The sequence below is a fragment of the Centruroides vittatus genome, unplaced genomic scaffold (genome assembly GCF_030686945.1).
Source record: "Centruroides vittatus isolate TY-2023 unplaced genomic scaffold, ASM3068694v2 contig_905, whole genome shotgun sequence".
NCBI classification, from domain to species: Eukaryota; Metazoa; Arthropoda; class Arachnida; order Scorpiones; family Buthidae; genus Centruroides; species Centruroides vittatus.
Window position 1 is genome coordinate 120542 of NW_027122595.1, and position 22941 is coordinate 143482.

Below are 22941 nucleotides of genomic sequence, written 5' to 3' on the forward strand. Positions count from 1 at the left end.
CCTTGAGATTTTGTAATAAATTAAATTAAAATTAGCAGATTAACTTCATAATCAGATACCCACATCTAACTTACAATCTGCAGGTTATCCACACAAAATTAAGGAAGTTATAAAATTACTTTTTGAAATAAAATAATTATCATAAAACTTTAATTTCTATTCATAATACACTTCAAAATTTAAACAAATCTCAGATCATAAAATGTTTCATTTCTATAATAAATCTAATAACATCAGAGGATGCTTACACAAATTTCATTTAAACTTGAACATAAATATTCATTTACTTTTTTGAATAACTGAAAATACTTTTTTAAATCTAATAAAATTTAAATTAATAACTAAAGACTATTTTACTAAAAGTCATAATATAAATAAGAATACCTAATCCAGTGCTCCTCCCATAATCTATATTCACTATGTAAAGCTGGTGAAGCTGGTGCAGTATTATGATCTTGTCTAGCTTTACTCATTGCCAATTCAAATGCACCTTGAGCTTGTTCAAAGAAACCTTGCTGTTCATAAGCTATTGCAATGTTGGTTTCTGTATATTTTGCTCTTTTTTGCCATAACCCAGCCCACAGATCTTCTTCTTTTAACATTGAATACATATCTGCAAGTGCATCAAGTGTTTCATGTTGTGGTGAAGTAACTGGCTCAAATTCATAACAATCAGCTGCAGAAGCTCCTCTTGACTTTACTTGAGGTGCAACTCCTTTTTCAAAAGCCATATTTTCAAGCAATAAACTTGACCTATGCCATAGATTATGTGATTTTCCTATATACTAAAATAATTTTAAAGATTGGTAATTATTATTTATGAATAATAAATAAAACAGATATTTATTTTTAAAATAATAAACCTGACAAATAACTAATAGAATCAAATATTTTATTGTCATTTTTTAAATTTTTATCACATAAGCTTGAAGTGTAAAAAATGTTAATTAATGGATTCACGAATTTGACAATTATCAGTTAAATATTATATAAATTATATTTTTTGTGTAGGAAAACCAATCAGATATACAAATAACAACAGTAACAAATACACCTTTAAAATTCCAGAAACTCAAAACTGCTGAAAACATAAATAAATAACGACTAACCCGTTACAAAGCTATACATCCACAAGAGCCGAATTATCGGGCTAGAGTTGGCTATAATAAATAAATAATTAATAAGACAATTTGGCACTAGAGCTTAGCGTTAGGCGCCATCTCTTACTAAATTTAATAATTATAATTAAATTAAATAAATAATTTTAATAATTTGGAACTGGAGGAAAAGAAATCGGCCCGAAGCGGGACTCGAACCCGCAACTTCTGCTATCCGTGCAGACACGTTACCAGTTACGCTACCCGGACCTTCAGTCCGATCGCCTCCTCCAGTATATATAACTATATATACGCTTAACTATATATACTATATATAACAGTATATATATAACTATATATACTGTTATATATAGTATATATAACAGTATATATACGCCTTGCCGGGGTGGCGATGGCCGGTTGAGTGCCTTGGGAGGACGTGGGCACTTGATGTGTTTCCAGCCGGCATTGTAATGACCGTCGATGGTCGTCATGTTAGCTTATATATACTGGAGGAGGCGATCGGACTGAAGGTCCGGGTAGCGTAACTGGTAACGTGTCTGCACAGATAGCAGAAGTTGCGGGTTCGAGTCCCGCTTCGGGCCGATTTCTTTTCCTCCAGTTCCAAATTATTAAAATTATTTATTTAATTTAATTATAATTATTAAATTTAGTAAGAGATGGCGCCTAACGCCAAGCTCTAGTGCCAAATTGTCTTATTAATTATTTATTTATTATAGCCAACTCTAGCCCAATAATTCGGCTCTTGTGGATGTATAACTGCTGAAAACATTTTGAGTTTCTGGAATAAATTAGAGTTCCAAATTATATTAGATTATATTATAGATTATATTTTGAGTTCCAAATAAATTAGAGTTGCTGAAACTTCAAAAGGTGTATTTATTACCATTATTAATTGTATGTTTTTTGCATCATTATTTTTAACAAATATTTACATATAAAAAAGCCAAAATGGGAAAGATCTTCATTAAAGTTAAATGCCAAATATAAAGATTAAAATTTTTTACTTGGCAATTCTAAATGAGGCATTGATACAGAAATATTTCTGACAATATAACTTAATAAGCAATAATTAATACAGTACAAAATAAAAGTGATAAAAATACATAAAAATGACTGATTATAAACATTAGAAAATAAATAGTATTTTAAAGATGTATTGAAAGTAACAATTATTTCATGCAGAAACTTAAGAAAAATTAAAATATATTACATTCTTTTCCATTAATATAACAATTTATTATACAATTATACTATAAATATGTGAACATTTTATTGAACTATAAATATAAAACCATCTCATTCATAGTTGATGAATGAAATAGATTTATATTAGACATCACGAAAAATTTTTCATAAAAATTTTGAATATAAATGAAATAACTTAGTTTATTTGTATAGAACTTCCAATTAATTAAATAAACTAACAGAAAAAGGTTTATATCAATTTTTGGTATTCTTAATGCAATTTACATGAAATGTTAAATAATGACAGATTGTCAGAAAAAAAGAAAATTTAAAATGCTTGTACACTAATTTTACCCTCTTCAGATTGCACAAACTGTTGATATGTTTTATTATGTTCTATTCACACATACAAGTATATTTTCATTGATAAAAATAAAATGTCAAAATGAACAAAGAATATTTTTAATGTGTTATTTAACTGTTAATTGTCTACATCTTAACTTCAAAATAAAACTTTTTATACAAACTATTATTCTAAAAAATTAAATTTTGAATTTGTTGAAATTATTAGAAAAATAACACTCTATTGAAATACTGCATGCATATACATTTACGTTTGTGAAAATTGCAACACCATGAAGGAATTGTGAGAAATTAATGAAATTTATTCCACATATTACTGATAATAGTACAAATAAATGATCAAATTTACAAGACAAAAAAACAAAAAGATCGTCAGAAAACAGTACTTTGTGTGTCTGCCAAGCTGAGCGATGAGAGCCTGTACACGTCATGGCATTGAATCATAGAGGTTCTGAATGTAATCCTGGGGAATGGCATTCCAGATGGCTTCGACTTGACGCCAAAGTTCAGTCTTATTGTGTGCCCCACCAGTTGTATGAGCAAGTTGCCGACCAATGAAATTCCAGATATGCTCGATGGGTGACATATCCGGGGAATAAGCAGGCCATGGAAGAAGCAAAACCTGTTGTGAACCAAAGAAGGCTTGTGCAGTCTGAGAAACATATGCACGGGCATTATCCTGCTGAAATACAGCACCAGGAATGCATCGAAGAAGGGGAGGACCTCTGGCTCCACAATTTCCTGTATGTAGCGATCACTGTTGAGGTTGCCCGCAATGTGCACTAGATGGGATCGACAATTATACCCGATAGCTCCCCACACCACGATGCCAGGCGTTTGTGCGATATGATGCTGGTAACACACTGTGGGAGATGTTCCCCTCTGTAATGTCTGATACGTACTCTTCCATCATTGTACTGCAGATTGTAGCGAGATTCATCGGAAAAAAAAACTTGTTGCCACTGGGCACGCCACTCGCTGTGTTGCTGACCCCACTGAAGTCAAAGGCATCTGTGAATCAGCGAGAGGGGAATACTGCATAGAGAAACCCTTGCACGCAGTTCATGCTGCAGCAGACGGCGACAAACTGTAGAACTAGACAACAAAACACATGTAGTCGTGCTCCAACGTTGTGCTAACACACAAGAGGATGCTGTACGGTCTGTCACAGCCATGCAGACGAGGTGTCTGTCATCCCGTGCTGTTGTGCTATTGCTTGCCCCACTGCCAGGTTTTCGCCTTATTTGGTTCTCCTCTGTCCATTTCTTCCAAACACGCATTACTGTTGTGGCATTACACTGCATGCGGGCTGCGATTTCTCGATATAAAATTCCACCCTCTCACATACCAACGATGCAGCCTCGTACGAACTCCGTTAGTTGTTGGTATGGCTTTCTCTGCATTTGACGAGGCATATTGATCACCAATGAAACATTTACCACAGAAAGAGGAAGATAAATGGATTTCAATGCATCTTTACAGTCCTTTATATACCTGGAACAAGCGGCTGATAAGGAGCTGTTTCTCGTTCCACGTATGCGCAATTGCTTTGTAATTCTAATCATTTGCATGTCTTACCTCACTTTACATTTCCTGTAAGTTTGGTTTGGTCCTGTAAGTTCAATTTGCACAATTCCTTCATGGTGTTGCAATTTTCACAAACATGAGTGTATATACATATGCATGCATGATACTATCATAGAGTTTTATAGTTTGGATTCTGTATAAATATCTATATTATATATAACAATATATAACATAACAATATTGCATTTATTTTATATTAATTATCATCTTCTACAGAATAAAAACTATAGATAAACATAAATAATGCAATATAAATATCAAATGCAATTACCTGAAACAGACTAAAACTAATTATATCAAACCCATCTTTATTATATAAATTTTTAAAAATTAAAGAAATCAGTTGAATCCCATGAAAGCTAACTTTGAAGATACAGTAGCCACTCATTATATTGTGCCTCATCATATCATAGATTCAGATATATCAAGCTTTTTTCTGTGCCCCAAATTTTAAAAGCACTTGAATCGATAATTTTTAAAATATCAATTGCCAGTGAATTTATTTTTGCAAGGAAATACAGTACTTTATTCCTAGCATTGTCCTTAAAACTACCACTGCAGGTGAAACAATAAATTTGTCAAGATCTAAATAAGCAAAAGGTGAACAGATCAATTATCATTTATTTTCCTTTTGATATTAAAAGTTGTTTATTTATTGGTTTTAAGTGCTGTCTCCTCATTTACAAGTCTCTGTGAATTTGAAATTTCACACATCTATATGAATTGACTTATTGTGTCAATTCACATAAAGGTGTGAAGTTTAGAATTGGCAGCATGTGCAAGGAAAAGATTTCTTTATTTCTGAATGGACAGTTTTAAAATTTTTATACAGTAGTAACTTTATTTTGCTTTTTAGAAAATTTTTATTCTTTATAATTTTGTAAGTTTTGATGTTCTATTATATAGTCAATATTTACTTTTTAAATTTTCAATTACTGTATTTATAATTTTTATTGAAAAATATAAATTATACAAATGTTTAATAAATGATTTATTATGAAATATAGCACTGTAAAATAAAATTGCAACTGATATTTTGTTTTTTATATCAACAGTATTTATCTTTAGATGTCATTGTTAAAGAAACAATGATGCTAAACAGGGCATTTGTGGTAGCCACATTTATGTAAACATCATTTAATACAACATAACCACGAATAAAATTCAGTATTGCAAAACTAAGCTTATTTTATATCAGAAACACTTGCTGATGAAAGAATGAAAGACAGAGATTCCATTGCATGCTTAATCTATTTAATAAAAGCACAAAATTTTTAGTACTCTGTTATATTGTGCTTTTTCTTTGACTCCCAACACGCATGATATAATGATGGACTACTATATTTTGAAATCATCATTAATATCTTTTTTTAAATAGTAAATTGTGTTCAAACTATTTTTATGTAACGAAAAAACTACTTAAAACTGCTTTATGTAAAGAAAAAACATTAAATCTATTTTCACCTACTTAAGTATTTGATGGCTTACTATTTTAAACTAACTATTTCTTGTAAAAAATATTATAATATTATTCTCTTCATAATAAAATAATTTTAGAGAAAGTGTATATTGTAAAAGCTTTATATCTTTCTAACCAAAATATTAGAAAAATATATTCCACAATATATATATCTGCATGTATGCACACAAACCACACATTCAGTGTGGTTTGTGTGCATACATGCAGATATATATTTTTACTATCTGTAATATAGAATTAGATATATATTTTTACTATCTGTAATATAGTTGTGCAGTAAGCACAACTATATTACAGATAGTAAAAATGTAATAACAGTTTAAACAGTTTGGATTCTAATTAGAATTCTATGACGGCAAATATTTGTCACACAGAATTTCCTATCTTATGGATTTACAGTCAACTCAAATATTGAAAACGCAATTAAGCAACTGGAAATAAAACTTCATAATCATATATTGAATTCTTATTTATCATGTATAAAACAGAATAATGTCTAAAAAGTCTTTTATGATCAAGAACAAATTTTGTTAAACATTATTTTCTGTATTTTTTCCTGTACATATATTTATCAAAAAGTACATAATAGTATTATTTTAATAATTTTATACATTTACCTTAAGAAGTGAAGGCTTGATTGGAACAGATGGTACACATTGAGAAAGGGCTTCCATAAAAGTTCCAATTGCACTCGGATGACAATCTTTTTGTACAACATGACTGCCACTACACAGAAAAGGTATCAATTCACTGGCCAAAACCTAAGGAAAATATATTTAAATATTAAATAACATTTTTTATATTCATAAATTTTATCAGTGTATAAAGTTACTTCTTACATTCTGCTGTTTATCACTTAAAATTTTCCATAATTTAGGAAATACTTGAATCCAAAGATGCTGAGCAAGTGATGTATCAAAATGACAAAGCTGACTAGTTGCTGTCAAAAAACTGATTGTTTTTACTTCTTTTAATCCTTCTATAAATTTAGCTTGCCTAATTATTTGTTGTTGTAAATTCTGATGAGGATCTGTTTCTTTTCTTAAATGCCCAATTGATGTACTCTCAGAAAGAACACTTTTAGTATGACCATCTTCTGTTGATGATAATTCAATATCTATTTCTTCCTACAGAATTATTCATGCACAAACATTTCATGTTTTAAATTCTTAAAATTATATTATTAAATTATAGTTAAATGATTTGTAAATTAAAAATAATCCAGTAATATTAATATAGTTCATTGTCTAAATCATTTTTGCTGACAAACATCTTTATTTAAAATCCTAATCTGAATTATAAATAAAAACATGCTATTTTCATAATTCCATATCCTATAAAGAAGTTATTAAACATAGGTATCCCTCATACAGCATGATATTTCTACAACACAGTTTAAAAATTGGGGATATCCCCATACAATACAACTTCCAGTTTCACTCTAACATGGTTTTGGAAACCCTCTGTACAAAATTTCACAATTTTTAAGTGTAAACTTCATTATTTGATATTTTCTTTTTATTCAGGTAATCATACATGTTATCTCAAATTTGCACATGGATTTTAGATTATTGAAATTTTAAATTATTTTGTGCTTTTTGTCAGGTCTTTAATAAAAACTGAGAGGACAATGAAGACAAAAATTGCAATAACTTTCCTATAAACCAGGTGTTGATGTTGTTGCTTTCAGACTTTAGCCCTTAATAAAAACAACCAGTTATAAAATATATTTTTAAAAATGTTCAATAGAAACAGATAATGATGAAATTAAATATTTTCACTTTTTTCCAACTTAAATTTTATATTTTTAATATAACAAGTTCATAAAATTTATATTTATTTTTTTGCATTCAAATTTAATTAAATATGTAAACTGTTTTATGATATTAGAAGTGTTTCATAAATTGAAATCTTAACTAAGAAAAAATTTATTACAAAAATTTAAATAAATAAATATTGGAAAATACTTTAATATGCTAAATTTCAACTAGATGTTGTCTTATAAAATTTTATATACATTAAAATAGTTAAAATAAAATATTTTATCTTTATACTTAAAAACTATTTAAAATAAGAAATACAACAATTATATATATTTTACTAATGAATTGTGCAATATTACTTAATTCTGGGATTAAAAATATACTGGAATCATAAATACTCACATCATCTTTGTTTTCAACACAATCAACATCAGCTGGTTCTTCTTTTACAGATGTTACCATAGCAAAGTTAGCTCTTTCTTGAGAATCAGCTAAGTTAATAACAGATGTAACAGAAGGAAGCAAAGAAGTAGTTGTTGAACTTTGAATAGTTGTTGTAGTTACTGCAGTTACAAGTAGTAATTCTAAACATTGTTTAATCCAGAAATGAGGGCCCATAGTGTCCCAATTCTGTGAACAAACAATGTATAACAATCTATCATGTAACCGTTTTCTCATACTTGCATCAAATACTTCAAAAAATTTTGCTCTAATATCAGACTGTACACAACGCAATCCTGCCATAAAAGCAGGCTCCAATTTTGAAGTTAATTCAGTTCCTTTTAAGGTTTCATCTCTAAAAAAATAAATAAATAAGCTTTATATTTATTATTTATATATCAACAACTTCTCTAAAACCATTTATAGTTAATTAAAACAAAATGATCTGCCAAATTATCAGGCTATTATATGCAGATATAGCCCAATAATTTGGCAGATCATTCAGTTTGAATACTTTTATTTCAATTTTTATAATAATTAATAAAATTATTGAAAACTTTGAAACTCAATTGATATTCATATTTTATTTAAAGAATACAGTTATGTAATATTAGACTTTTTACTGGAACAAAAATTTTAAATAAGATGAATTATTATTATTCCTTTAATTTTACATAAGAGAGAGAACTTTTCAAATGCTTTGATATGTACATTTTATTGTTTCTAGGAGATTAAAGAAAGAATAATCCAGATGTTTTCTGTACCTTTCAAAGCAACTTCAGTTTGTTCATCTACAACACACAAATCTTTCTTAATTTTATTTAGAAATAATGACTATGTTTTATTTTTCTGATACAAATATTGCTTTTGTTACGAACAGATTGATTACAAATCTGTTCATAACAATCTGTTATTTGACTTCTATAATTTAATTATTTTTTTGACAATTTGGTATTTATTTCAATACTCTTAATTAGGATAATTCTGATCAAAATTTATAAATGTTTTGTTAAATTATTATAAATAATGAAATAATACCAGTAATACCTAAATAATAACAAAAACAAGAATTTGACAATCTTTAAATCATCATCATCAGGTTAAAATAGTAGTCAAACATATATATAGAAATTTAAACATCACTTTAAACAAAATGAAATAATTATTTCATTGGTGGAAAGTGTGGATGTCAACAATGACACAGATATTTATTAGAGATAAGACTTAAATTTATAGGTATACTTCAAAGACGAACTAATTAAGAAGTACCTAATTGATTATAGGTGTACCTAAAGATGGACCTAATTAAACTGGATTCTCAATTAGCAACTGGACAAACGTGAAACATCTGGAGAAACTAGAAATGTACAAAGCTACTTTCTGAAACACTGCAATAAATTACAGAGATGTCAAGACAGTCTATAAAGCATGGAGATCCATCTTTGAAGTACATCTATAATTTTAAGTCTTATAGTATCTTTAATATATATCTGACTACATCATTGTTGACAACCATACTTTCCATCAATTAAATAATTATTTTATTTTGTTTAAAGTGATGTTCAATTCTTTATATATATGTTTGACTGCTACTTTAACTTAACTTGATGATAATTTAAAATCACCAAACATTTGTTTTTGTTATTATTTAGTAAATTGTTGGATATTACTGGTATTATTTTGTTGTTTATACTTAATTAAATCCAGTTTTTCAGATATTGAATAATTATCATTAAATTACTATATTTTCATGCATAAAACCAGCAGAAAATTTCTAAAACAAAACTAAAATCTTTGAATAACCCACTCCATGTCTATGGGAATAATAATTGCTCCATAGATGCAAGTTCATAAATGCAATTTAAAAATTGATGGATAACCTGCCTAATCATATAACCCAAACCCCTTTCAACAAATAACCTGAGGGTTACATGCATCAAAGTAGAGTAATGTAATATTTAGGTACAAATTGATTATATGCTAAATGAATTACTGTTAATTAATTAATTAATTCAACAATAAATATGACATTAAAATAATAATATAATGTAATATTTTAACATGTCATTTTAATGTGAGTCAACCAAACTAGAATTTCCATTAATTAGAGTCTTACTTACTTACCCTTCTTAATGTTATTTGTTAGTTATTTTTATCAGTAAATGTAAATCCTAAAGTGGTTACAGTAAGTGTATTTTACTATAAAATACACTTATTGTCCAGAATGAGACTCAAACTCATTTAAGTTCCACTCTGAGCTGATCTTTTCTTTCAGAATATTCTAAATATAAGTTAAAAATTAATTTATTTTCTAATTATTAAATGTATCTTGAGATAGCAGTCTGATCCATACTTCTATTCAAATTGCTTTATATCTAATTATTAAATTAGCCTAGATACAATTGAATAAGTAATCTGGCATACTGTTTGGCAAAACTTAAAAATAAACCTAACTTTAAAATGTGAACATTTAATCCTTGCTTTATCTGTTTGAAGTTGAATAATTTCTGAACCCAAAATTTCTGTAAAATGTAGTTAATATGTTTTAATACGTAATTAACTATATTTTACACAAATAAAAATATTTTGATACTGTTGTAAATTCATGCAATAATTTATAAAACTAAAAAGATTACATGAATTTGTATTAAAATATCTTGACACTTTTTTATAATCAAAACATCTTTCCATGTAGATTCTGTAAAATTAAATATATATTTTAATGAAATTAATTCAAAACTTACCTATATACATAATTAACTAATTCTAGAAATTGTGCATTAAGCTCCAAATCATCAGGGAAGCGTTTTTCAATAAATTGCATCATTTTGACTAATAAGATTGATTTTTCTCTCAGTGTTGGAGATTGATTAACTGCTATTGGGCTTTTGCTTTTAACCCAATCTTCTACCATTTTGGTTATTGCTTTCAACACTTTGACATCTGGTGATTTTTCAATTAGACCAACCAAAATTGTTCCAATAAATGCTTTTCTCATTTCTTGCCCCATAACTCCAACACGATTTTTCACAAGATCAAGACTAAGAATAAGTAAATCTGTACCCACTAAAAGCAAAAAGATGAATGAATTAATAATAAATCTTATAATTATTATTTATTTAATACTAGTTAAAATATTACTTCAGTTAAAAAAGAAGAGGATTACTATACATTTCTATTTTTAAAGATTAAATTATTACAAAAAATACTGAATAATACCTACACAACAAAAGTAGATTTTAATTAATCTACATTCATATCTATATTTATTTGCAATGATTAAAATTTTTACCTTTCAAATAAGGTAACTCTGTCCATTTATCAAATTTATCTTAAAATATTCCTTTCTATTAATATTAAAATATATAATTTATCATATTATAAATAAAACAAAAATTTCACACACTCACAAAAATAATGCTTTCTTTTTAGACCAAATATTTGTACATTTGTCACATTCTATTTAAATGTAATGAAATTATCCGAATTATATTGGAATCTTCCACTTTTTCAACTATAAAAAGGAAATTTTTCAAAATAACATTCTGTTATTTTGTCCTGGCTAAATGTACTGGTTTCTTTAGTGATTCGTGTTTTATGCAACAATTTATCCAGTTAGTTAACATGTAGAGTTAAGGGAAAATAACATGATATTCTATTAGCATTTGAACTATTAAGATAAGATAATAAAATGATTGACAGTTTTGATGACAGTTTTTGAATGATATTTTAATAGTATCAAAAATATAGAATTAAATTTGCATGGATTCTTAATTTCCCAAGATCATTTTCTTCTTATTTTATCTATTATTCTTTATAATCTAATTTATATTTATTTATAAGAATTCATCAAAAATTAATTCTAAAATATCTTGTTTCATTTTGCAGAAAAAATTTATATACAAGGTAGGATCCAAAAGTTTCTGGCCTAACTATATTTTAAACAAGATAGGAATAAAACAATGATAGTATCAGAGAGCATCATCTGTATGTAGACTGATAAAACAGTTTTTCATACCAACTTGCATAAGTTGCTTGGAAACATTCATTTTAGTTAGACTTGTTGCATTAATTTGCATCATATTCATTTCTTGCAAAACAATGTGCCAATGCACACAGCTGCCAATGCTGTTATGAAGGAATATGGGATTTAGGAGCTTGACCATCCACTCTATAGCCCAAACCTGGCTACTACTGATTACTATCTATTTTTGAGTTTCCAAAACTCTAAAAAAATACATTTGAAAAACTGGTGAATAGTTGCAGGAAACAGTTTAAGAGCATTTTTCAGACAAAACTGCAGATTAGTTTTTCAAGGGTATTGAAATGCTAATTCCAAGATGTAATAATTGTTGAACTGCAAGGAGACTATATTGAAAAATGATATCATTGTTTTGTACCTACTTTTGGCAACTACTATGTATAATTTAACTCACTTAAAATTTGTTTTATTTATAATTTCAACAAGCTGAAATGTAAAAAACAATGACTTTTTTAACAATAAAAAAACATCATTATTTTATTACATAAATATAATGCTACTGATTCTAAAATTTCTATCAGTAAAAGTATGTGTTGATTATCTCACCCAATTTTTACTCTACCTTCAGTTATTACAAAAAAAGCATCTTTATATAGAAATCACAGTAATTAAAATCATTTATTTGATTGTCAAAAGGATTCTATTAAACAGAATTAAATAACAGGTTATAATTACGTATTTTTCTTTTTTTGAATTAAATACAGGCATTCCTCAACTTTACAAGATCTAAATAAATAAAACACTTTGATACCATTAAACTGCTTTTTGTACACTAAATTTGCAGTTTTCATGCATTTTCAACTTCCTAAAAATTCCTAAATATCACACAGTGGTTCTTTCTGTCAGTTTTTGTTTCAGTAACAGCAAAATAATTTGTGCAAATTAATTTTTATTGTCTGTTTTCTGTTTAATATGATTTTAATGTTTTAAAAAACACATTATGTAATATAACATACTCACTTTAAAAAATTAAAACTTTTTTACCTTAATAAAAAGGTTTTATAATATTTTTTATTTTCCTGAAAACAAAAAACCATTTATAACATGTAACTTTGTTATTTGACTTTTTAGCATTTTCAAGAATGCACTACACACTCAATTGTCAGCAACTACCTTTAATAATTTTTGATCAAATACATTAAATTTTGAAAATTAAATGTATTCAGCCTATGCTGTCTGTTCTATTTTTAAATACTAAAAAAAAAAAGTTCACTTTGTTAAGGCAATGTTTATCATATTAAAACTTTTTCTGATCCTCTATAAGTTAGTTAAGTGTACTATTTTCTATTTTTTGATTAAATATATAAATTCTTAATTGAAAGAAAGTTTAAAATTTAATGTTACTAACTTGGACTTGTTTCAGGAGGAGAAGGATTTAGATGTTCCCTTGTCATCTTTTGCAGAACTTTCATAAAGGATGTAATCAGTCGATCTATGTAACATGGGTTATTAATACAAGCTGCCTTCAAAATCATTAGTGTGCCAAATAAACTAGAAGTAGTTGCTCCTCTATTGAAAGTTTACAACTTAAAAATCAAATAAATACAAACAAATATTTGTAACAATAAATTTTTACCTTTCATAATTGCTGAGCCCTTCATATACAACTTTACTTACAGAAGCATACAGGCATTCTAATTCTTCATATTTTGAAGCTACATTGGAAGTTGTTGGTTCAGTGGGAAAAATACTCATAAGTCTTGACAGAAGACTGTGTACAGATTTGATTACCTATAAAAAGAAAAAGCAAATATAAATCAGTATAAGACAACAGCAGATATAAGTAATGTAGATATAGATAATAGTAGATCTGTAATGAACCAATTCTAGTAGAAATAAAAATCACACAAAATTTTCATATTCTTTAACATAATATATTTTTAATATGTATGTATACATACTAAACATCTAATCTATTCAATTATAGTTTTACCTATAACTAAATAATTTACAAAAATATCATATGCAAGTTATTTCATAATGCAGTAAACACGTTTGGGAAATTACTGTAATGAAAATAGCAAAAGGATAGTGGTAATATTTATTGTAAAGAAACTTTTTATACTCCAAAATTCTTTCAAGCAGTATCAGTTGCTCACACTTTTTTAGCAGAGGTAGTACTGGTAACAAGTCTTAGAAAATGTCAAGTTTTATCAGTACAGAAAATGCAATCTGTATGTGAAAATTTTATGAGACAAATAAGCCAGGCACTCAATTGCAGTGATATTTTTGCATCATTGGTATATGGTTTATACATATGGTATTTCTGTCCTAACCAGAAAAATGATAGAAAATAGATTTCACTGAATGATGTTACCATGTATAAATCATTCAGTGAAATCTATTTTCCATGTGTAAAGAAAAGCACTGAAACTGTGGAACAGAACACTATCCACAGTTTGTGCATAGTCCTAAAGGAATGAATCAGAGTGGTGAATAACGAATTAGGAAATGACCAGGGACTATTAGGAATTAGTTGATGAGGATAGCTTGAACAAAGTATGACAGGATATCAGATTTTATTGGGATGTGGGTCAAATCATTGGAGGCCACAATGAAAACTTATAGATATTGATAAAACTAGAAGTGTTACTCAGGCCCGTCTTTAGGTGTGCGCCTACTGGGCCTGGGCTTCCTAACATTTGAGACCTTGACAATATGAAAAATTGAACAGAGCAACAAATAATAAAACTATTATAAACAGTAAACAATCAAAAGATATGTTTGATAAGTTTTCTTAAACATAAATATAACAATAAGTTTAGCAGAGAAAGCTAATTCAAAAAATGTATGAACATTAACCCTCCATTACAAATTCCTTAAGGGGATCTCTAAGCTTTTCTTGGCCCAGGGCCTCGCATGTACCAAAGACAGACCTGGTATTACTGCATAGTTCAGACAAATCTCAGATCTATATCATTGATAGTGTAATCACAATAAAGTGTCAAAATCATTTGTTGTATTATGAAGCATCTTATATTTAAATAACTAATAAATATTAATAATCTATTGACAAATTGTTAAAATTAAAGTTATGACACCCAAATTTTTAAATTTACATTTAACAAAATACACGTTATTAAATTAAATATTAATTTTCATAATTTTTAATTTAACAGTACTTTATATATTAATATTCAATATTACCAATTTTATTTTATAATCTTTTTCATTACTTACTTTACAATTATTACAGCTCATACATGCCGCAATACCACGTTGCAAAGGCCGAAAGCTTGCAAGTATAGTTTCTTTCCTTAAAATTGTTAAAAGAAATGCCAACAATTCCAATGCTGTACAAATGTTTCCATAATTTGACTGAGGAGTATCCTATATTTAAAAAAAAAAAAAAAACATTTCTAAAAATTTTATTTAAAAAAGCTTACATACATTAGAAGAAAAGTTATTTCTAGTTACAATATTAAATAAATTATTATATTTTAAATTTGTTTAAATCAATTAAGAAAATTCACATGAATGACAATTTGTTTTTAAATGGAAAATAAGTTACTTTAACACTTTTGACCTGATAAACATGTATTTGACCATGAACACTGTCATATCTCATATGATGCATTTAATCATTAACACTCTTACATACTGAAAAACAAACATATGTTCATTTGTTTATTATAGTTTTAAACGTGTTTTCTCATACTTCCAATGAGCACAGATCTTTTGTTACATAATATAACACCTAGTACCATCTGTTGACAAGACTCAAAATAAAATTTTGTAAGTCTTTCAATTTTTACCAAATTTTTTGTAATGAACAGTTTTTCTGCCATTTTTTTTAAATCACAGTTATCACTATTATTAAATAATTTAATATTTAGTTCTTTTAAAACAAAAATACAAATGAGTAAATAAACAAAAGCATCACAATTATTGTAATTTAATGCATTTTTTTATGGAGTGCTAATTTGCTTATTTACTGGGAAGGTATATAAACAAAATCAAAAATTAAACTTCTGTTGAATACACTGTCATAAATCTTTGTCATATGATAGAAAACAATCTATAGAATGAAAATAAACCATTACCAAATCAGAATTGAGTGCAGATTTTTCAAACAGTGCAATTATAAAAAAAGACTGAAACAAATTGTTTTCTCCATTTTTCACATTAAATTCAGATTATATATAATCAAACCTATTATCAAGAAATCCTTACTTATTATATATCAAATTAAATTGGAACAGCAATTATTTATTGTGACATTGTCACAATGCTGGGCTGCAATGTTTAATCATATTTGTAATTTATTTAATTTAAAATACAGGCAGTCCACTACTTATGAACATTCGAGTTACGAACAAAGCCTACAGATGGCAGATTAAAGTGCAGTTGGTTATTTTTTATGTATAGTTAAGTTTATTTTTGAAGTTTTACGTTAAAACATTTACAGTACATACATATGTACTGTAAAGAACTGAGTTCGAGCTGTATTTTTATTTTCTATATTTTGTTTTCGTTATGTGTATTTTATTTTGGGGCTTATGTTTAGTTAGGGCGAAAGTTCCCCACTCACCTTCTGGAACAAACAAAAAAGATAAAAGAACCAACTCACTGTTACCGACGAAGCGCCATAGAAAAAAAAAACGAACGCGCCATTGCGCGCCCGAAATCGGAAATTCCTACGAACAGTCCGATTTGAGAAAAGGGGGGGTCCACACACACATTTAGAAACAGGAGTGCTAAACGACTTAAAAAGATATTTCAAATGTGTAAGTACTTTCACTTAATTATTTTATGTAAAAGTCGTTAGTCAATTGTAAAAATCTGCTGACCAGGTAAATGTAAACCATTGTTAGCAACTAAGTATGTAAATGAGGGGGTGGTCTCAGCAAACAAATTATAACGTCACCTCACCACTATAAAGAAAACGAATTCCAGCAAGAGAGCGAGGTGAGCTTCCAAACTGATTGCGAAGGAGGTGTGCTACCTAGCGAGACTGAAATCGAGGTTCGAACAGCTGATTCCAGAGTGGGAAGGAAAAGGATAAGAAAGTTTTCGACAGAAAGGAATTGGAGAAAGGGTTCTTATAGTGGAGGTGACGGATAGGCTTAGAGTCTAGGTTTGAATTGTAAATAGTCTTAGCTTGAAAATTTTGATTTTGTGTCGGAAGTCTCAGGGGACTAGTTGTAAATAATAATGGATAAGTTTTCTAGTGTTGGTTCAATAGAAGTGTCTTTTATATAATAAATTGTGTTTTAGAATTTACTAATTTGTATAGTCTTAGTTCATATTAAAACTTGATTTTTTTTTCATTTAGACTTGATTGACTCATTATAGTTATATTTTCCGGGGCCGCGAAGTCCAGGCCTGGCTTAATTTTTTGTACGCAAACCTGCGTAAGGTATCCGTTGGGTCTTAACATCATACTTTAGTTATTCGGTTTTGATTTAGTACTTTACAGTACATTTGTATTTGTTTTTAAATGAGTAATTTTAATAAATAATGTACTGTACATGTGATTGATTTAAATTTATACTTCCCTTTAACAATCTTAATTCAACATTATTCAAGTAGCCTAAACATTACATATTTGTAAAAACAACGTTGTATTTGAGTTTTTGCGCCAAACATCGTCTTTTCGAGCTATGAACTTTTCGACTTGCAAACAACCGCTACGAACGGATTAAGTTCGTAAGTAGAGGACTTACTGTATACTCTCTCAATTTTAGCAGTGCATTGCTCCTGTATATCACACTTTTCCTGATAACAGTAGAGTCATGCAGTCATCTATCTAACTCCATTCTGAAGATAATATTTAAATTGAAATAACATGACTTCCATTTCAAACCAGAAGTTTGTACAGTACATAGTTAATCAGAGCTTCCTGTGCCTAAGCTTCCCATATCTGGTCTTGACTTTCATCTATCTATCTCCATTGTTGAAATTAAGGAAGGACAGACAAACAAATGGACACCAGTGGAAATTTATAGGTCTGCAACAATTTATAAATTGCAGCTCAAAAAAATGATCTCTAACACAGACTAATAATAAAAACCTAAAGTTATTTGTTTTCAAATGTACACAATTTTTAAAAAGATCAGTCCATAGATTCATAATGCAAAAAAAAGTCAGCCCCAAAAGTGTTAAACAAAATCATGCAGCAAGACATTATGTACATTTTTATTTTTATCATAATCATTTGTACATTAATACTATATAGTTTTTTGCATATTTTATGAAAATTTATCAATATTTATAATTTTCAATCATAGGTTAAAATCTGAAAAACATAAATAACTTGCAGCCATTGGTTTTCTTAAATGTATTTAGAGAAATCTTTGTATAGAGAAAGAGAGAGATTACTCTGAATAATAATTCAAAAAGGATTAAAAATCTGATAATAGTTCAATTTAATAATGTATCTAATGTGTTGCTGATAACAAAGTATCATGAAGTTTAAATAATTATTATAATACTTTATATTGCACTTACCACAGTACTTAATAGTTTATCAAACCATGCTAATTTTAATTCTGCATTAGGCCAAACATCAGGTTTCAATGCTGTCTTCAAAAGACCAACACATTTTCTAGACAGAAGTTCACCTGAGGATCCAGCTGCAGTTGCTGTATCATTCACTTGACATGCCATACGTAATAGAAAATTAACAACTGCATCAGCATGAGCTTTATCCACTGGTCGATTACTGTCTGGAACTGGTTTTACATTGGTGCCTGAAGGATTTCGTACTCTCTTTAATTCTTGCGGATCATTTGTCGGTATTGTTCTTCTTACATTCATAATAGATGATGTTGAAGGACCAGCTTCAACATAAACCTAAATTATGTGCATTAATTTAAAAAAAGAACACATAGTATATATGCATAAATATTAAAGACACACCAATTTGTTTATATCCAAAAACCAAGAGAAAAACTTACATAGAAATCACATATTTGGAGAGAAAGAATGAATAAATTAAAAAAAAATTAATTGTATTTTCATTATAAAATGTTTCAAGAACTCTGTGGAAATACATAATTTATTCTGTTCAAGCTAATTTTTATAGTACATAAAGTTTTAGTTTCTTCTCATTACCAAACATTTGTTAAAAAAGAAAATAAAACTGAAAATTTCTTTTTTATATTTACAAATTTTTGTCTTCTCATTATAACATGATTTATTTATTAATAATGTCTAATTTGTTAATATTTTTAAAAAACATAGAATGAATTATTTAAAATGTATACCTACAAAAAATAAATTTAAAGAAATTTCAATTTACTTATCACTATTTAAATTTTCTTTAGTTATGGAAATATAAAAATCTTCAAGCTGAGTTAATCAAAGATTGAAGTCCATGCCATATCATGAATACTTTAAATGTAAGTTGATATTAAGTTTGATTGCCTTCCATTCAATAACAAAATAATAAATATGATTGAAAATAGTAATCAGATTATCATTCTTGAATCAAAAATTATTAAAAGATTTAATTGCACATTCAAATGGAAATGAGAAACAAAATGGAAAAGCATTATAAATAAATTATAATCAAAACCGATCTTTTCATCAGAAATTTGGATGAAAAATATCCATTTTTAGACATCTTAAGAAAAACTTGAAAATTTCAAAACATGCAAATGAATTATGAATATAAATAAATTAAATATAAAGTTATAGATAAAACATTAAAAATATCAAAATCTATACAAGATATAATTATATTTACCATTTACAATTAATCCAAATTATTGTTCAAACTTTTTATATTTTTTGAATAAAGGATTGGAGGAAATTTTGTATGATCAATACACTTCAAAAGATTGCATTTTAGCTTTAATACAAGGCTAAAACTGTAGAAAATTTAAATTTTGTTTTTGGAAGTTATACATGACTAAGCATAAAAACTTCTCTTTAGTCATTTATAGCTTTTAAAAATAAAACTAAAATTTCTAAATACATAAAAATTATGATATTTATGTTTTTAGGAAATTTAAGTTTGTGTTTAATTCCAAAGAACATTATGATTTTTCAATTTCTGAAGAAAAGCTCATTCATTCATATGAGTTGATACAATGTTCTTTAATGCTAACAAAATATAATTTTTTATAATTTTGAAAAGATAAATTTTCATTAAAAATATGATAAGGATAATGGTTATAAGCAGAATGTATCACTAACAGATCTCAAATATAATTTTAATACAATGTAGTATGTGTTCTTTATAGACAACAGGTTAATAAAATATATGAAATTTTAAAACATATTATTAAAAATAATTAATGATTATACTTCTGCTGGAGGTTGTTCAAGTTCTTCTCTGTGATATTGAAGTTCCCAACGAATGATCACTTCGGCTAAATCAACTGCCAGTCTCTTATGTTCTATTGTGGCATTGGGAGTGAAACACAGTCTTTGTACAGAACTAACCATATGTTGAATGAGATGATGTCTTACAGGATAATATACCTAGAGAGCAAAAATTTGAAATTACATATGACTACATTAAATATTAATTATTTATCAAACTAACTCTATATACAGTGGACCTTCGTTATAGCGCTGCTCACTATACCATGCACTCGGTTATAGCGCGGGTGATGTTCGCGATGCAATAAGCTCAAACACATTTATACAGGTCCATGCGATGTTAGCGAGTAGCGCATTTTACTGTTACTGCGTATTGAGTAATTGTGTATACATTGAGTTCCTGCATGTATTTTGAATAGTGTTTAATTATTGTATGCATGATGAGTAAAAGAAAAGCTTACAGTGTGAAAGAAAAGCTTGACATTATTGCTAAACTAAAGAGGTGAACCGCATCACACCACTCCGCTCGGTATAACGTGGTTCACCTTATAACACGAGTGTTGTTTCCAGTCTGACAAGCGCGTTATATCGGGGGTCCACTGTACTGTACATAGCAATCAATAGAATAAAATCATTTAAGTAAATTTAAAATATTTAAAAAAGTATCCAATTCTATATTGAGAAAAGGAAAAAAAGCAAACCACCACCACATTAATCAAATAATTAACATTTTAATATTACTGAGAAAGTTTTAAAAAAAGTAAATTTTAACAACAAATTTTAAATTTTCAAAAATATTGAGCTATATGATAATAAAACTTTGCTACATAAACTCTATGCAATTCTTAATATTTTTTAATTCTCTTTCAGAAAACAAATATATATCAAACAGATATATATTAATCACAAATAGATTACATATAAGAATACTCAAAAAATATTTGCAACATATTGTTAAAAATTAATACAAGAATGTGAAAAAAATTACTTGAGCATTATTTTTTATAATATAGTGTATTACTTTATCATTATATTTAGTTTAATGTTAGACAAATTTTTATACACTGTCAGAAAATATGGATTTCCAATTGAGTAACAAGGTTTCATTTTGGAGAAGACACAAAAAATTTGCTTCTGAAAACTTCTGTATCTTCAACAAAATGAAAGCTTTACTGAAGAATCATGAATTAAAATTAGCAGAAGAGGTAAAAAAGTGCTGTAATAATTGCAGTCATGAAAGTAAAAAAGAATGGGCTGTATGACTATTTTATTAAGAGATATAAACATTAGCAAAAGTGTGTAGATGATGCTTATTTTGTCTTTTCTGTAAATACTTGCACTATTAACGTAATGAAAATTACATTAAAAGTTTATTTTTGACTCTACTATGTACAAACATTTCAAAAGATTTAAGGAAAAAAAATAAAATTAACTAAATATTTATGAATTTTTTTATTTAAAAGGAGTTATTATGTATAAATTCTTTATAAAAGCATTATCAAAATATTTTAAATTAACTAATTCTATAAAAGTTTTTGTACAAAAGCAGAATAACCCAGAAAATGAAAAATCTAAATTCAGAAATAATACATTAACAAGCATAAAACCAAAAATTTTCTCTGATTAATTTATAAGAATTTATATTATTTTTGGAAATCTCATATAATATTAAAATTACAATATTTTTTTAAAATTTCAATCCAATTAAAAAGGAACTCATTTTACCCAGTAGATAAACAATAAACCTCTTCTTTCTAAAAAATTTGTTTTCTAAAACATGTTATTTTTAATTTTTAAAGACAAACATGCTTTATTGAAAAACAACACACAAATCAATACTATTAATAATAATTAGCTGATAACAAATAAAAAAAAAAAAAAAGAGTATAAAAAGTTATTCATACAAGATGTCAAGATTGTAAAAACAAAAAAGTACACTTAAACATTTGATGTATCTTGAGAACAAATAAATTGAATTGTTTTAGAACACCTTGTGTGAGAAAAACAAATACTTTTATGTATATTTTTTGTACTAGCACACTTTTTCCAAAGACAGACTTAACAAACTAGAATAAACACAGAATGACATGGAACTGTTCTGTGTGATAAGTCCAGCATTGGGAAAAGTGCACTAAAACAAAACATACAAATAAGACAGTAAACAAAAAGCAATCAGAATAAAAAAAACTCTTAAAGATTAATAATATTCATTAAAGTGTAATTGTTAATATTAAATCAAATAAATAAATAATTTGCAATTTTAAAAAATTTTTAAAAACTGAATAAAAAAAAAGAAAAAAAATAGAGTCAATTTTATGTAAATTTATTATAAAACTTTATAAAAAATGAAACAAAGTAAAATTCTATAGCACAAAAATCTGATATATTTTGAAATATATTAGTTAAGAAGACCAGTTTTTGTCTTCCATTATGAATCTACTATTTTTAACTTATTTAGATCTTTTGATCTATCGAGTATACAAAATTTACAATAAAATTATTAAGGATGCACCGATTAATCAGTAAATAATCGGTAATTGGCCATATCGGCCATTTCACCGATTAATCGGTTTGAATAATCGGTCAATTTTGCATTTTAATATTTTTGTTAGAATGTCATGTATAAGGCTAGTAATAAAAATAAATTTCTGTTATATATTTATTATATATCACATGACAAACTGAATA

The 22941-nt window shown here is 27.3% G+C and overlaps 1 protein-coding gene across 1 annotated transcript in view; it reads right to left on the reverse strand.

The window, feature by feature from the left end:
* Nipped-A (Transcription-associated protein Nipped-A) overlaps positions 1-22941 on the reverse strand; it is a 188985-nt gene that overhangs the window by 35759 nt on the left and 130285 nt on the right. The window contains 10 exon segments of the mRNA XM_067281093.1: positions 385-785; positions 6354-6497; positions 6576-6863; positions 7902-8295; positions 10685-11006; positions 13331-13491; positions 13559-13713; positions 15163-15312; positions 18433-18777; positions 20236-20412. Coding sequence (XP_067137194.1) covers positions 385-785; positions 6354-6497; positions 6576-6863; positions 7902-8295; positions 10685-11006; positions 13331-13491; positions 13559-13713; positions 15163-15312; positions 18433-18777; positions 20236-20412 — 2537 coding nt within the window.